At 43.4% G+C, this 15,945-nt stretch overlaps 1 protein-coding gene across 3 annotated transcripts in view; it reads right to left on the reverse strand.

The window, feature by feature from the left end:
- Positions 1-1,578: 1,578 nt before the first annotated feature.
- Positions 1,579-15,945, reverse strand: part of LOC144479268 (copine-8) — a 652,766-nt gene continuing 638,399 nt past the window's right edge. For all 3 annotated transcript variants that reach the window (XM_078197938.1, XM_078197940.1, XM_078197939.1), the window contains 3 exons: positions 14,380-14,437; positions 5,410-5,483; positions 1,579-1,767 (listed from right to left, as the gene is read on the reverse strand). In XM_078197938.1, coding sequence (XP_078054064.1) covers positions 1,579-1,767; positions 5,410-5,483; positions 14,380-14,437 — 321 coding nt within the window. The remainder of the gene's footprint in view (positions 1,768-5,409; positions 5,484-14,379; positions 14,438-15,945) is intronic.

Here is a 15,945-nt window from a genome sequence, read left to right on the forward strand (position 1 = left end):
AGCTTACTTGTGACACTAATAAATACATAAATAAAATATTCAAGGCCGAGTTAGTCAGATTTTTTGATCTAAAAGGGAGCCAATGGTCATTGGGGGCAGACATGAAAGTAAAATTAAGGCCACAATCAGATCAGCTATGATCTTATTGAATGGCACAGCAGGCTTGATGGGCTGAGTGGCCTACTCCTGCTCTTATTTCTTATGATCTTACTTCGAAGTTCAACTTCGGAAAATCAGGCTGAACAATGCATCATTCATAGAAATCATAGAAACCCTACAGTACAGAAAGAGGCCATTCGGCCCATCGAGTCTGCACCGACCACAATCCCACCTAGGCCCTACCCCCATATCCCAACATATTTACCCACTAATCCCTCTAATCTACGCTTCCCAGGACACTAAGGGACAATTTTTTAGCATGGCCAATCAACCTAACCTGCACATCTTTGGACTGTGGGAGGAAACCGGAGCACCCGGAGGAAACCCACGCAGACACGAGGAGAATGTGCAAACTCCACACAGACAGTGACCCAAGCCAGGAATCGAACCCAGGTCCCTGGAGCTGTGAAGCAGCAGTGCTAACCACTGTGCTACCGTGCCGCCCGGTGGAAGTCATGTTTCAGCCTAGAAATTTGAACCATTTTGTTTTAGGACGTCATAAATTATTGTTTCAGATGCCATTTACAGTTTGCCCCATCGCATGTACATTTAAAATTATTTAAGTTTCAGAGGACTTTGTAAACATCTTTTATCATAGGTGGCCAATTCACAACTGCCCATTTTACACCCTTCATGGAAGTTGAAAGTTCTGTCCTTTATATCAAATGGAAAGAATTCCTTTTCACACAAAGATCAAATATATTATTATTTATAATTATCACCTTCAGTTTCAGATCGACCATATTTGCATGGTTTGTTGGAGCTCGAACCACAGAATCTACATTGGGTAGCATATAAGCCCCCTAAAATTAAACTTATTTGGCCTAAAGGAACTCTCAAACTAATCACAAAACCTACAAAAAACCACTAGTAGATGCAGCAAACAATGAAACATGACAAATTCCTATTGATTTTTCCAAACAATTGCCTAAAAGAGGTTCTGCATTATATAAACCATTTAGATCGTAGAAAGAATCAATTTGTAAACTTCAAGAGACAAAACAGACAATGTTCAAACGGTACCGATGTCATCAAAATATTCAGTAAGTAAACCACCTGCAAGTCCTCAATTTGTTCTGCATTTTCTACTCACTATATTCCACATTTGCTATCTGACTTCACTCCTTGGTTAGACTGAAAGCCATTCCTTCTGAAGCTCCAGCACAAGTCTTCACAACTTTTTCCAGTCTTTATTTGTTATTCTCTCTTCAAAGAGTATAGATCAGGTCCCTTTTGATTTGGTCAACCTCAAATCACTCAACAATATTGTACTTGTAGAACAAATCTTACAATTGAGTACATGAAACATCTCAAGATGTTCTGCTTTCTTGGCATCTGACTGCAGCAGATGAACAATCAACACATTTAAACATCACAAGCCGCTTCTGGCAGGTCTAGGTATCGGAGAAACGGTGTCTGTCAGATCTGTGTGTGGACACCAAGGCCTGTAGGTGTGTACGGTGGTGGGGCAGGGTTGGGCTTGATGCTTCGAGTTTTCATGTAGGAAATAAACTGGTCTGGAATCTCAGCTAGAACGTCCTTAGCCAATCGAGCCATGCTCAGCACGTGATTTCCTGTGCGGTCAATGTAATCACGAAATGGCACAAACTGCAAGGGAATATTTTAATGGCACGTTATTTTGTGGAGAAGATAGATTACTGGCAATCAGACTTTCACCAACCTGAGCAAAGTGATTCTCAGCAGGTAATGTGGCAAACAGCAAATGACCATAATTATATGTAAATAAATTTGAAGAATAAACAATATTAAATAACACAAAAAAGTCTTGCAAATCATTGTGCGGGATTTTCCAGCCTTTCCCATCAGTGGGATCTTCCAGTTCCACTGACGGGAACCCCCCCCTGCAAAATGCGGAAAATCCCACTGATGGCCAATGCCGAGCCACAGGAATACATGTAGTTGGGAGGGGGACTGGAAAATCTCCCCCTTTGAATAATTTCACTGCTACTTTGAAATGAATTAATATTCTCCATGATGGAATAACCTTCTTTATAACATTTTTTTTGTACTTGTTCATGGGATGTGGGCATCGCTGGCTGGGCCAGCATTTTTGCTTACCCTTAATTGCCATTTCGGAGGGCGTTTTAAGAGTCAACTACTTTGCTGTGGGTCTGGAGTCACTTGTAGGCCAGACATGGTAAGGATGACAGATGTCCTTCCTTAAAGGACATTGGTGAACCAGATGGGTTTATATGACAATCGACAATAGTTTTCATTGAATTCAAATTTCACCATCTGCCATGGTGGGATTTGAATCTGAGTCTTCAGAGCATTGCTCTGGGCTTCTGGATTACTAGTCCAGTGACAATACCACTATGCCACTGCCTTCCCCATGCCATCACCTTCCCCTTCTCTCTATGTTTGACTGCAAGTATTGTCACACTCTCAAAGTGCCAGAATATTTCTTGATAGTACAAACTATATTATACCCAATTTAGACAATGACTTTTCAGTCATAGCATCTCAAACACTATGGGAGCCATTTTCAGCTTTATCATCAGGTGCTAACCTGGCTGAATGGATCAACCAACCATTGTAGAACCCATCTGATTTTCATTCAGATTCCTTGATTTGGCCAGGTTACTACCCAGGTAGTGACGTTGAAAACGATGTGAATTATCTGTGCTTTATGTTACCTGGAATCTGTCTCATGCATAACTAAACGTAATTTAACCTTACTCCTTTACATCTAACGTTTCATCATTATTTACTAAGGTGCCCATTTTTCTTTATTATTTAGGTTTTACTGTAGCCATTTCTTTCAAAACAATTGTATTGTGTTTGAATGCCCTTTAAAATGCTGATTGTTTCATCTGTTAAGAGGGAGAGTTTCTCTACTTTGATCAGAATTCCACACATGGACCTGTTGGGCTAGAATTTGGCAACAAAATAGCCATGTGTTAAAATACCAATTGAAATGCAACTTGTGGTGAGAGCGAGTTCCCCCATAAATTGTGCCAAATTGCAGGAAAATTTGTGTTGCTCTGTTGTTCACTTCTTGAAAATGACATCTTGCCTTAAGTTTAATTATTAGTGTCACAAGTAGGCTTACATTAACACTGCAATGAAGTTACTGTGAAATCCCCCAGTCGCCACACTCCGTGCCTGTTCGGGTACACTGAGGGGGAATTTAGCGTGGCCAATGCACCTAACCAGCACATCTTTTGGACTGTGGGAGGAAACCAGGGCACCCGGAGGAAACCCACTCAGACACGGGGAGAACGTGCAGACTCCACACAGACAGTCACCCAAGCCGGGATTCGAACCCAGGTCCCTGGCACTGTGAAGCATCAGTGCTAACCAAGGTGCTGCCCTTTAACCTTCATGTGAGTTTCAAAACTTAATTAATTGCCCTCTAAACCCTCACACTGAAAGTTAAATTTTATATTTTTTTGATAATTTTTAACAACTGCTAATCAACTTTTCTTGCACAGAAAGTGAACCATTAAAAGTCTGGAGTCCTATTTCTTCAGGATACTGTTGTAGCTTTTAGTGTCAAATTTTATATTAAAAGGTTTTTGTTAGTACTTTTGTCTGTCTCTTTTTATCTTTCTCTCCTTATGCAATCTTTGTCTCTATTTCTCTTCCAGTACCTGATTTGACATTTCATTTCACCCTCCAAGGGTGAAGCCAAGCATCCCCGCTACCCATGCTTGCACTTTTCAATCCTTAGATCTAATTGGTTATGGAGACACACTGTTAGTCCTTTGTTCACCAAGGTCACAGGTCATGTGCTATCACAGATCCTGCAGAGCAAAACCTTTTTGAGCAGAAGGGTCATGAAAAGGTTTAACCAACTGGAGAGCCTGGCAGCTTTTATTGTGGGGACGGTGGGGTTGTGTGGGGCCTCCTTTGGGGATCCCTATTGCCCATCAGAGGCTCCACCACCAAGGTCATAATTCCCTTCAACACTTCCCCTCAGTACCTCAAACCCATCCCTCCCCTATCCCCTTTATCCAGCCCTCCTTCACCCTTGGGGTTACCCAGCCAGGCCCTGCCAATACCCTGGACTTCCCTTAAAGTCCAGCTTTATCATCACCTTCTTATGTTATATGCCCAAAAGCAGGTCTAACCCACAGCGCCACAATCTTCACCATGGGTAGGGAAAGGAAGCATGTCTCAAATCTACCTCAGCCAGAACATGGATCAAACCCTCAGCTGTTGGCACCAATTTGATCCACAAAGGCCATCCAACCAACTGACCTCCAAGGAGTTGCTGTGGCAACATGCCCTTTTACATGCACATTGTCATCAAGAGCTGTGAATAGTGATTGTAGATGCTCTAATTTTCTTTACATCACATGGTTGACCAGGAATCTCTTCAGCTCTTATCACCTGCCCTAGGCATATGTTGTAAGGATTTGCAGATTGATACTCAACCCGAGGGCGGCGTCGTGGTTATGTCACTGGACCAGTCATTCAGAGGTCCAGGCTAATGCTCTGGGATCATGGATTCAAATCCCATCACAGTAGTTGGTGGAAATTAAATTCAGTTGACAAAAATATGCATTTGAAGGCTATTCTCAGTAATTATGACCATGAAATTGTCGTAAAAGCCCACTTTGGTCACTAAAGCTCTTTAGGGAAGGACAACTGCTATGCCATCCTCATCAGTCTGGCCCATATGTGACTCCAGACCTATAACAATGTGATTGACTCTTAACTGTCTCCTGAAATGGCTTAGCAAGGCATTCAGTTCAAGGGAAATTAGGGAGGGGCCACAAATGCTGGCCTTTCCTGTGTCACCCACATCCCATGAATGAACTAAAAAAGAAAGACCTGTTTGGCCAGGTTATAAATGCACCTCCCTTGGCCATCAAGACTTGGGACTTGACCCAAAGCTTCTGGCTCAGAGGCTGGGATGCTACCTGCTGTGCCACAAGATTGCCTTCCAGCACCATAACCTCCTTCTATTCGGAGAGACCGCTTGTAGTACCAGCAGTGGCCACCTGAATGTGGCACTGCTGGCACTACAGAGCTGCAGGCCAATTTGATTGCTCTCTAAGGTGGGACTTCCTCCCCAGATGGGGGCAGAAGTCTCGACCTTGGGCAATGACTGCATGGCAACCAGCTTTTTGTTGGGCAGGTTCCCGACCGACTTTTGAAATCCAGTCCTTTGACGCTGGCATCTGCAGGCTGCTTTGTAATCTTACTGTTAAGGGACCAACCACCTGAGTCCACTGTGCAATACTGACATATACCAAGCTACTTCTGTGTCCTCACACATACCTGCACAATATCTCTCTCTGCAAGTTTTCCTCGTGAAGATATTCTGATGTCATCTCCATCTAACTCCACCATTGCTATTAACCACAAATAACAAACAGAGAAACAAATATAAGTTGGAGAAATAATGATTACGTGATTTCTAAGTCAACATGATAATATAGTTCTGGTGCACATGTTGGTAGAATACTTAATTTCACCTGTCAGTAAGCAGGCAAGAAATACTACCGAGAGCCATTTAACTTGGATTACATTTTCAGTAACTTTTGTGTCTGGTCAGTAAACCATCTCATAGATTGATTGCTGATATCAGAATAGAATTTTATCTACTACACTTGTCATGTAAAACGTAAGAGCTTTATAGTATCCAGCAAAATTGGCAAACATATTACTTAGAATCCCTACAGTGCAGAACGTGGCCATTTGGCCCATCGAGTCCACACCAGCTCTCCGACAGAGCATCTTACGCAGTCCCACCCCCTGCCCTATCCCCGTAACCCCATGCATTTATCCCGCTAATCCCCCTAATCCACACATCTTTGGATACTAAGGATCAATTTAGCATGACCAATCAACTTAACCTGCACATCTTTGGAGTGTGGGAGGAAACCTGAGCACCTGGAGGAAACCCACGCAGACATGGGGGGAACGTGCAAACTCCACACAGACAGTGATCCAAGGCTGGAATTGAACCTAGGTCCCTGGAGCTGTGAGGCAGCAGTGCTAACCACTGTGCCACCCTTTTAACACCTTATTCACTAAAAAATGAAATAATTTCATGTAGCTGCGTAATTCAGCATGTTAGAACAACAGGCATTCCGCCACAGTGTCCAAACAGCATGGGTTCCTCCCTCCATTTCTTATTTGGTGTGTTACCTAACTTAACCACAGTGATCAATGATGATGGATTCACAGGGGTTAGGGCAGGCAGTGGGCATTCCAGGGAGCAATCAGGGAGTGAGTCAATCTATGCAGTATCATAAACTTCTGAATAACTAGTCTGGAACCAAGATGCAGGTAAAAATAGCCCATGGAACTATTTTGAAGAGGAACAGGGGAGTTATCCCCAGTGTCTCAGCCAATATTTGCTCCATCAATCAACATCACAAAAACAGAATATCTGGCCATTATCTCATTGCTGTTTATGGGGGCTTGCTGTGCAAATTTGGGCTGCTATGTTTCTTACATTAAAACAGTGACTACACTTCTAAATTAAAGCTTCACTGGTTGCAAAGCTGTTTGGGTTGTGCGGAGGGCATGAAAGATGCTGGCCAGAATTTTTCAGCCTCTCCCTTGGCTGGGATTCTCCAGTCCCCCTGCTATGAATGGAGATTTGGCCGAATGTCAAATTCTCCATTCTCGCTGGCAGCGGTGGCAGGCGTGCGAGGCTGGAGAATTCCGGCAGCTAAATAAATGCAAGGCTTTCTTGTCTTTTCTTGACTGACAAACAGAGTAACTCTCTCTCCTTCATACAGGGTTTGGTGCAAGCCTCGACTAGATCTGTGAACGCAGAAGAGAATACACAAGTGAGGCACATTTACTGGTTGATACAGGAGTTTAATGGCACATTCCTTAGGGTTTGTGGTGAATTAAAATTTAATTAGGAGTGAGGGTTTGCTCATTATAGAACACTATTTTTTTTGAAAAAAGTATGTTCCATTTCAAAAAAGGTGCAGAAATAAATAAATTAGAATAAATATATCAGAATAGATTAGTGGACGGCATGGTGGCAAGCAGTTAACATTGCTGCCTCACAGCGCCAGAGACCCAGTTCAATTCCAGCTTCAGGTGACTGTCTGTGTGGAGTCTGCACATTCTCCCCGCGTCTGAGTGGGTTTCTTCCAGGTGCTGCAGTTTCTCCCAGACTCCAAAGATATGCGGGTTAGGTTGATTGGCCATGCTAAATTGCCTCTTAGTGTCGGGGATTTGCAGGGTAAATACATGGGGTTATGGTGATGGGGCCTGGGTGGGATTGATGTCGGTGCAGGTTCAATAGGCCGAATGGTCTTCCTCTGCACTGTAGGGATCCTATCATTCTAAGATCTATGCTTTGGGTTTGGCAATATTGATCCGTAAGGCATTTGGTAGCAGACCAGGCTGTCTCATGTCTCCTCTCCTTGGCAAGTGTATTGCTCCCGCAACCCAAATCATTTCATTTTTAGTGAATAAGGTGTTAAAAGGGCAGCACGGTGGCATAGTGGTTAGCATTGTTACTTCACAGCGTCAGAGATCCAGTTCAGTTCTGGCCTCTGGTGACTGTGTGGAGTTTGCACGTTCTCCCCGTGTCTGCGTGGGTTTCCTTCAGGCGCTCCAATTTTCTCTCACACTCACACAAAGATGTGCAGGTTAGGTTGAGTGGTCATGCTAAATTGCCCCTAGTTTCAGGGGGAATAGTAGGGTAATACATGGGTTTAAAGGGATTGGGCTTGGGTGGGATTATTGTTGGTGCATAGAACATAGAACATTACAGCGCAGTACAGGCCCTTCGGCCCTCGATGTTGCGCCGACCAATGAAACCAATCTAAAGCCCATCTAACCTTCACTATTCCAATATCATCCATATGTTTATCCAATGACCATTTAAATGCCCTTAATGTTGGCGAGTCCACTACTGCTGAAGGCAGGGCATTCCATGCCCTTACTACTCTCTGAGTAAAGAACGTACCTCTGACATCTGTCCTATATCTATCACCCCTCAATTTAAAGCTATCTCCCCTTGTGCTAGCTATCACCATCTGAGGAAAAAGGCTCTCACTATCCACCTTGTCTAATCCTCTGATCATCTTGTATGCCTCTATTAAGTCACCTCTTAACCTTCTTCTCTCGAACGAAAACAACCTCAAGTCCCTCAGCCTTTCCTCATAAGGCCTTCCCACCATACCAGGCAACATCCTCGTAAATCTCCTCTACACCCTTTCCAATGCGTCCACATCCTTCCTATAATGCGGCGACCAGAACTGTACGCAATACTCCAAGTGTGGCCGCACCAGAGTTTTGTACAGTTGCAACATGACCTCCTGGCTCCGAAACTCAATCCCTCTACCAATAAAAGCTAACACTCCGTATGCCTTCTTAACAACCCTATCAACCTGGGTTCCAACTTTCAGGGATCTATGCACATGGACACCGAGATCTCTCTGTTCATCCATACTACCAAGTATCTTACCATTAGCCCAGTACTCTATAATCCTGTTACTCCTTCCAAAGTGAATCACCTCACACTTTTCCGCATTGAACTCCGTTTGCCATCTTTCAGCCCAGCACTGCAGCTTATCTATGTCCCTCTGTAACCTGCAACAACCTTCTGCACTGTCCACAACTCCACCGACTTTAGTGTCATCCACAAATTTACTAACCCATCCTTCTACGCCCTCATCCAGGTCATTTATAAAAATGACAAACAGCAGTGGCCCCAAAGCAGATCCTTGCGGTACACCACTAGTAACTGAACTCCAGGGTGAACATTTCCCATCAACCACCACCCTCTGTCCTCTTACAGCTAGCCAATTCCTGATCCAAACCTCTAAATCACCCTCAATCCCATGCCTCTGTATCTTCTGCAATAGCTTACCGTGGGGAACCTTATCAAACGCTTTACTGAAATCCATATACACCACATCAACTGCTTTACCATCATCCACCTCTTTGATCACCTTCTCAAAGAACTCAATAAGGTTTGTGAGGCACGACCTACCCTTCACAAAACCGTGCTGACTATCCCTAATCAAATTATTCCTTTCTAGATGATTATAAATCCTATCTCTTATAATCCTTTCCAAAACTTTGCCCACAACAGAAGTAAGGCTCACTGGTCTATAATTACCAGGGTTGTCTCTACTCCCCTTCTGAACAAGGGGACAACATTTGCTATCCTCCAGTCTTATGGCACTATTCCTGTAGATAATGACGACATAAAGATCAAAGCCAAAGGCTCTGCAATCTCTTCTCTAGCCTGCCAGAGAATCCTGGGATAAATCCCATCCGGCCCAGGGGACTTATCTATTTTCACACTTTCCAGAATTGCTAACACCTCCTCCTTATTAACCTCAATCCCATCTAGTCCAAGAGCCTGTATCTCAGTATTCACCTTGATAACATTGTCTTTTTCCTGCATTAATACTGACGAAAAATATTCAGTTAGCGCCTCTCCTATCTCTTCAGGCTCCACGCACAACTTCCCACTGCTGTCCTTGACAGGCCCTAATCTCACCCTAGTCATTCTTTTATTCCTGACATACCTATAGAAAGCTTTAGGGTTTTCCTTGATCCTACCTGCCAAAGACTTCTCATGTCCCCTCCTGGCTCTTCTTAACTCTCTCTTTTGGTCCTTCCTGGCTAACTTGTAACTCTCAAGCGCCCTAACTGAGCCTTCACGTCTCATCTTTACATAAGTCTCCTTCTTCCTCTTCACAAGAGATTCAACTTCTTTAGTAAACCACGGTTCCCTCACTCGACCACTTCCTCCCTGCCTGACAGGTACATACTTATCAAGGACACCCAGTAGCTGTTCCTTGAACAAGCTCCACATTTCAATTGTTTCAGTTTCCTTCCCCAACCTATGCATCCTAAATCTCACCTAATCGCATCATAATTTCCTTTCCCCCAGCAATAACTCTTGCCCTTCCGTATATACCTATTCCTTTCCATCGCTAAAGTAAACGTAACCGAATTGTGATCACTATCACCCCCTACCTCCAAATCTAACACCTGGTCTGGTTCATTACCCACTACTAAATCCAATGTGGCCTCGCCTCTTGTTGGCCTATCTACATACTGTGTCAGGAAACCCTCCTGCACACATTGGATAAAAACTGACCCATCTAAAGTACTCGAACTATAGCTTTTCCAGTCAATATTTGCAAAGTTAAAGTCCCCCATAACAACTACCCTGTTACTTTTGCTCCTATCCAGAATCATCTTCACAATCCTTTCCTCTATTTCTGTGAAACTTTTCGGAGGCCTATAGAAAATTCCCAACAGGGTGACCTCTCCTTTCCTGTTTCTAATCTCAGCCCATACTACCTCAGTAGATGAGTCCTCCTCAAACATCCTTTCTGCCACCGTAATACTGTCCTTGACTAACAATGCCACACCTCCACCTCTTTTACCCCCTTCCCTGCTCTTACTGAAACATCTAAACCCCGGAACCCGCAACAACCATTCCTGTCCCTGCTCTATCCATGTCTCCGAGATGGCCACAACATCAAAGTCCCAGGTACCAACCCATGCTGCAAGTTCACCCACCTTATTCCAGATGCTCCTGGCATTGAAGTATACACACTTCAAACCACCTTCCTGCCTGCCAGTACACTCCTGTGACCCTGAAACCTCATCCATGACCTCACTACTCTCAACCTCCTGTAAACTGGATCTACAATTCAGGTTCCCATCCCCCTGCTAAATTAGTTTAAACCCACCCGAAGAGCATTAGCAAATTTCCCCCGCAGGATATTGGTACGCCTCTGGTTCAGGTGTAGACCATCCCATTTGTAGAGGTCCCACCTACCCCAGAATGAGCCCCAATTGTCCAGGTATCTGAATCCCTCCCTCCTGCACCATCCCTGTAGCTCTCTCTCCCTATTCCTCTCCTCACTATCACGTGGCACAGGTAACAAACCAGAGATGACAACTCTGTTTGTTCTGGCCCTAAGCTTCCACCCTAACTCCCTGAATTTCTGCCTTACATCCCCATCCCTTTTCCTACCTATGTCTTGGGTGCCTATGTGAACCACGACTTGTGCAGGTTCGATGGGCCGAATGGCCTCCTTTTGCACTATAGGGATTCTATGAATCCAAATATAATTTGGTCTGCAGCACCATTTCTGTGCCCCATGGGCAGGCCCCTGGTATTTTGCTCTCGAGACTATTTTTTCTGGGTGAGCCTGTACAAAACTAATCATAATCTATTTTCCGTCAAATATACAATGAAGCAGTTTTGTTTTACTTTTAGGTTTGAGTCTCTGATTGAATGCTGGAATAAAGTACTGAAACCTTGTTAGCCTTTATATTGCCAATCGAAGGCAGTGCAGCTGCATTTCATTGTGAAACGGAAATGGAATCCATGCCACCCCAAAAAGAACATTACTTTACATTTTTTTGCTGGAATATAAATAGATATAAATAAGAGCGAATGGAAAAGCAAAATACTGCGGAGGCTGGAAATCTGAAATAAAAACAGAAATGCTGGAAATGCAGGTATCTGTGGAGAGAGAAGCAGGGTTAACGTTTCAGGTCATCAGTCAGAAAGGTCACAAACCTCTCTTGATAGATGCTGTCATATATAATCCCCACGGTACAGAAGGAGGCCATTCGGCCCAGCGAGCCTTTACCGACCACAATCCCACCCAGGCTCTATTCCCGTAACCCCACACATTTACCTTGCTAATCCCCTTGACACTAGGGCCAATTTAGCATGGCCAATCAACCTAACTTGCACATCTTTGGAGTGTGGGAGGAAACCGGAGCACCCGGAGGAAACCCACGCCGACACAGGGAGAAAATGCAAACTCCACACAGACAGTGACCCGAGGCCGGAATTGAACCTGGGTCCCTGGCGCTGTAAGGCAGCAGTGCTAACCACTGTGCCACCATGCTGCCCCTCTGTCAGACAGGCAGAGTACTTTTAGCATCTCCATGCTTTTTCAGAGAGCCAACGCAGACTCGAAGGGCTGAATAGCTTCCTTCTGCACTCGAAAGATTCTGTGATTTTCAGTTTTTATAGAAGAGGAGATGGAAGGCAGCTGGACACAAACAATTCTCAAGGTGAACACCAGTTTAATATTACAATATGGGATCTAAAAACACTGCCCCTCTTTTAGCCCAGGAATTCAACAATAAGAATGAGTTGTGATCACAATCGCCTTTGGAACTGAGTTAACTCATTATTGAACATTATTGCCTTTTTGGAGTTTTCTTGGACACTCAGGAGTGAAGTTAGGAAACTTCCTCAAGCCAAAGGTGGTGGAAATGTGGAACATTTTCCCATAAATAGCACTGGATGAGTAATAAATAATAATTTTTAAATCTGAGAGTGACAGAAATTTGCTAACCAAGTTATGATGTTGTGTGTACCTGCATGCCATTGTCAAGGTGCTCAGCAGTGCAAGAAATAACATGCGACTGGTGAATAACACCACCCATGGCATGATGTATAGAGTCACATGGCAATAGACTGGTAGCGCACTCGAGAAAGAACCAGCCTGCATGAAGCAACACCATGCATGACAGCAGTAACTGGGATATGTATACAGTTAATGGTTAACGATAGCTGGTTCATGTTTAAACATACAAGTCTCAAGATTTCATCATTGAGACATCAAACACATAACATGGTGCTCACCAGTGGCATCATAACACCACAAAGGGCATTAAGGGATATAGAACCAGGGGGAGTGGTGTTAGGATACGAATTAGCCATGATTTCATTGAATGGTGGAACAGGTTGATTAGTCTACGCCTATTATCCGTTTGGAAATTTCTCCTCATCTCAGTCCTACATAGTCAGCTCTTATTCGGAGCCTGTGACCCTGTGTTCTCTAGCAAGGGTAAACATTTTCTCAGTGCAGGTATCTCCCATATTGATCTCTGTAAGAATTTTAGATATTTCAATTATATCATAGAATCCCTACAGTACAGAAAGAGGCCATTCGGCCCATCGAGTCTGCACCGACCACAATCCCACCCAGGCCCTACCCCCATATCCCTACATATTTTACCCACTAATCCCTCTAACCTACGCATCTCAGGACACTAAGGGGCAATTTTAGCATGGCCAATCAACCTAACCCGTACATCTTTGGACTGTGGGAGGAAACCGGAGCACCCGGAGGAAACCCACGCAGACACGAGGAGAATGTGCAAACTCCACACAGACAGTGACCCAAGCCGGGAATCGAACCTAAGTCCCTGGAGCTGTGAAGCAGCAGTGCTAACCATTGTGCTACCCTGCCGCCAAGTGGACTACTTTGTCCAGGATACTGTTGAATACTTAAGTGTGGTTGGTACTGCATTCATCTCGGTAAGTGAAGAGTATTCCATCACACTCCTGGCTTGTGATTTGTAGATGGTGGACAGGCTTTGCGGAATCAGGAGGTGAGTTACTCACCACAGAACTCCCAGCCTCTGACCTGCTTTTTATTGGTTTTCCACAGGATGCGGGTGTTGCTGGCAAGGCCATAATTTGTTGCCGATTCCTAATTGCCCTTGAGAAGGTGCAGTTAGGTTGGGCAACAAATGTTGACTTTGGTGAGGTCAGATGCATCACTGCCAAAGTTCTGAGGCTGCATTCCAAACACCTCTCATAGATGGAAAGATGACAATCGATCATTAAGAAAAAAGAACATTTTCAATTAAGGAAAGGAAATGAATGTTCAATGGAACTAGCACTTGCACAGTGAATGGAGAGCTTCTGCTAATGCTCTAGACTGTCCCTTCATTTTCTTAATGTGGAGATGCCGACGTTGGACTGAGGTGGGCATGGTAAGAAGTCTCACAACACCAGGTTGAAGTCCAACAGGTTTATTTGGAATCTCATGCTTTGGGAGCACTACTCCTTCAACAGATGAGTGGAAAGATGGGTTCACAAACATGGCATAAAGAGGCAGAGACACAATTGCAAGATAATGGTTGGAATGCGAGATCTTCTTGGAGAGGATCGCCAAGAAGATCGCGCGTATCGACACAGACATCAAGTCGCATTCCAACCATTACCTTGCAAATGTGTCTCTGCCTATATATGCTGCGTTTGTGAACCCACCTCTTCACTCACCTGATGAAGGAGCAGCACTTGAAAGCTCGTGATTCCAAATAAACCTGTTGCACTTTCACCTGGTGTTGTGAGACTTCTTACTTGCATATCCTTTGGCAGAGAACTATGGATGCTTGCTATCAAATGATATATAAAAATATTTTTTCAAAATTTCTCTTTTTTAATTTTATGATACATTTCAGTAAAAATATATGAATTCTACTTACCATCAAATTCTGCTTGACCGACTCCGACAATGATAATTGACATCGGAAGCTTAGCGGCCTACATGAGAAAAACACTATAAATTTAGGATTTGAATAATGGAGACAACCTAACATACAGAGACAAGTTTGGTGTCATTGCATCCTGATAATACAATTTGATTTATGACTTTTTTAACTTACCTTTTTAACTGACGGCCTTATTCAAAGGTGGCTGGAATCGTTAGTTGCACATCAGAAAACTGAGGATAAGTTGGGAACCGATTTTGGAAAAGGACCCAAAATAGGCATCAGGTCCTCAATTTGTGTGGTCAGCACACATAATTCCAGTTGTAGGTGGGAACCCTAGATGATGACAAGGCGCACTAACCGATATGGCATGCAGTGCATACCCAGGGGAGGCTAAAAGCATGGGAGTGCCACATTATACCCATCCGCACCTGACTTCATCAGAAAATTGTGCACAACTCAATCCGATTTTGAGATCCGTGAATCAAATCTGGGACTCGTGGTTCTGTGCACCATACTTGTAGTGCATTTCCCATCACAAAAATTTATTTAACTTTATGGGTGCGCAATGAAGAATTCAATAAAATGTGGTAAAGCTTTCAAGTTAAAGTACAAAGGCCCAGTCAGGCCCACACTACACGAGACAACTGCTTTAATCACACCAATATGTGCACACACATTAAATTGTCGACTCTCAATCAAAAAATAAAGTTATAATGTTAGCCATTAAAATGCCGTTTATAGCCGCTACACAATTCAAATCAATTTTTTTTTTTTACTGTGTATAGATTAGGCCTTCCAAATAAACTACATTGACTGAAATTATAAATGAAATAAAAATAAATTAGATGTAGACTAACAAATTATAATATAATGAACAGTAAATGTGTCCCTTTGGGCATTAGACACAGGTGGTTGGACTTAATTTTTTTGGCCTGCTTCAGTTTACTTCATTTTAAACAAGGTAAAATATTGGATAGGAACTTCTCAAACCTTTCTAGCTGCCTTGTGTGTAATATGTGACTATTAAAAATGTAAATCAAAAATTAGATGAAAATTGGAGTCCCTACGCTCAAGAATATTAAATAAAAACAATTTACTGAGATGTATCCAATATTCTCCACATAACTGTGCCTGCAGGTGTTAAAACTATGTTCTATATTTTCTTGTATTTGCATGCCATGGATAAAGGTTTAGTGATGCTGAAAGGGTTAATGATCATACCAGTTTAAAAATCACATAAGCTGCAAGCTGCTAAACTCAGTCACACAGGGAAAGCTATGAGAAAACACAGGTCTTGATTCAAAGCCATCCCAGATGAGAGTAAAGAGCCATAAAACTCCAAGTTACAAGGGAGGCCTCAGTCACACAACCTACAAACAATGACCCCATTGAACAGTGCGCAGCTGCAGCTCGTCAATGTCTGTTCTAACAAGAGGCAATAGAAGAGAGGGTGTTGATATACCACTGGTTCCACATAAAGCCCTCATAACCATGTCTGGAAGTCAGTGGATAAATAGAATGAAATACGTGCTTGGTGATATTACAATTAGGTAGATG

This window comes from Mustelus asterias, chromosome 25 (assembly GCF_964213995.1).
Source record: "Mustelus asterias chromosome 25, sMusAst1.hap1.1, whole genome shotgun sequence".
Taxonomy (NCBI): domain Eukaryota; kingdom Metazoa; phylum Chordata; class Chondrichthyes; order Carcharhiniformes; family Triakidae; genus Mustelus; species Mustelus asterias.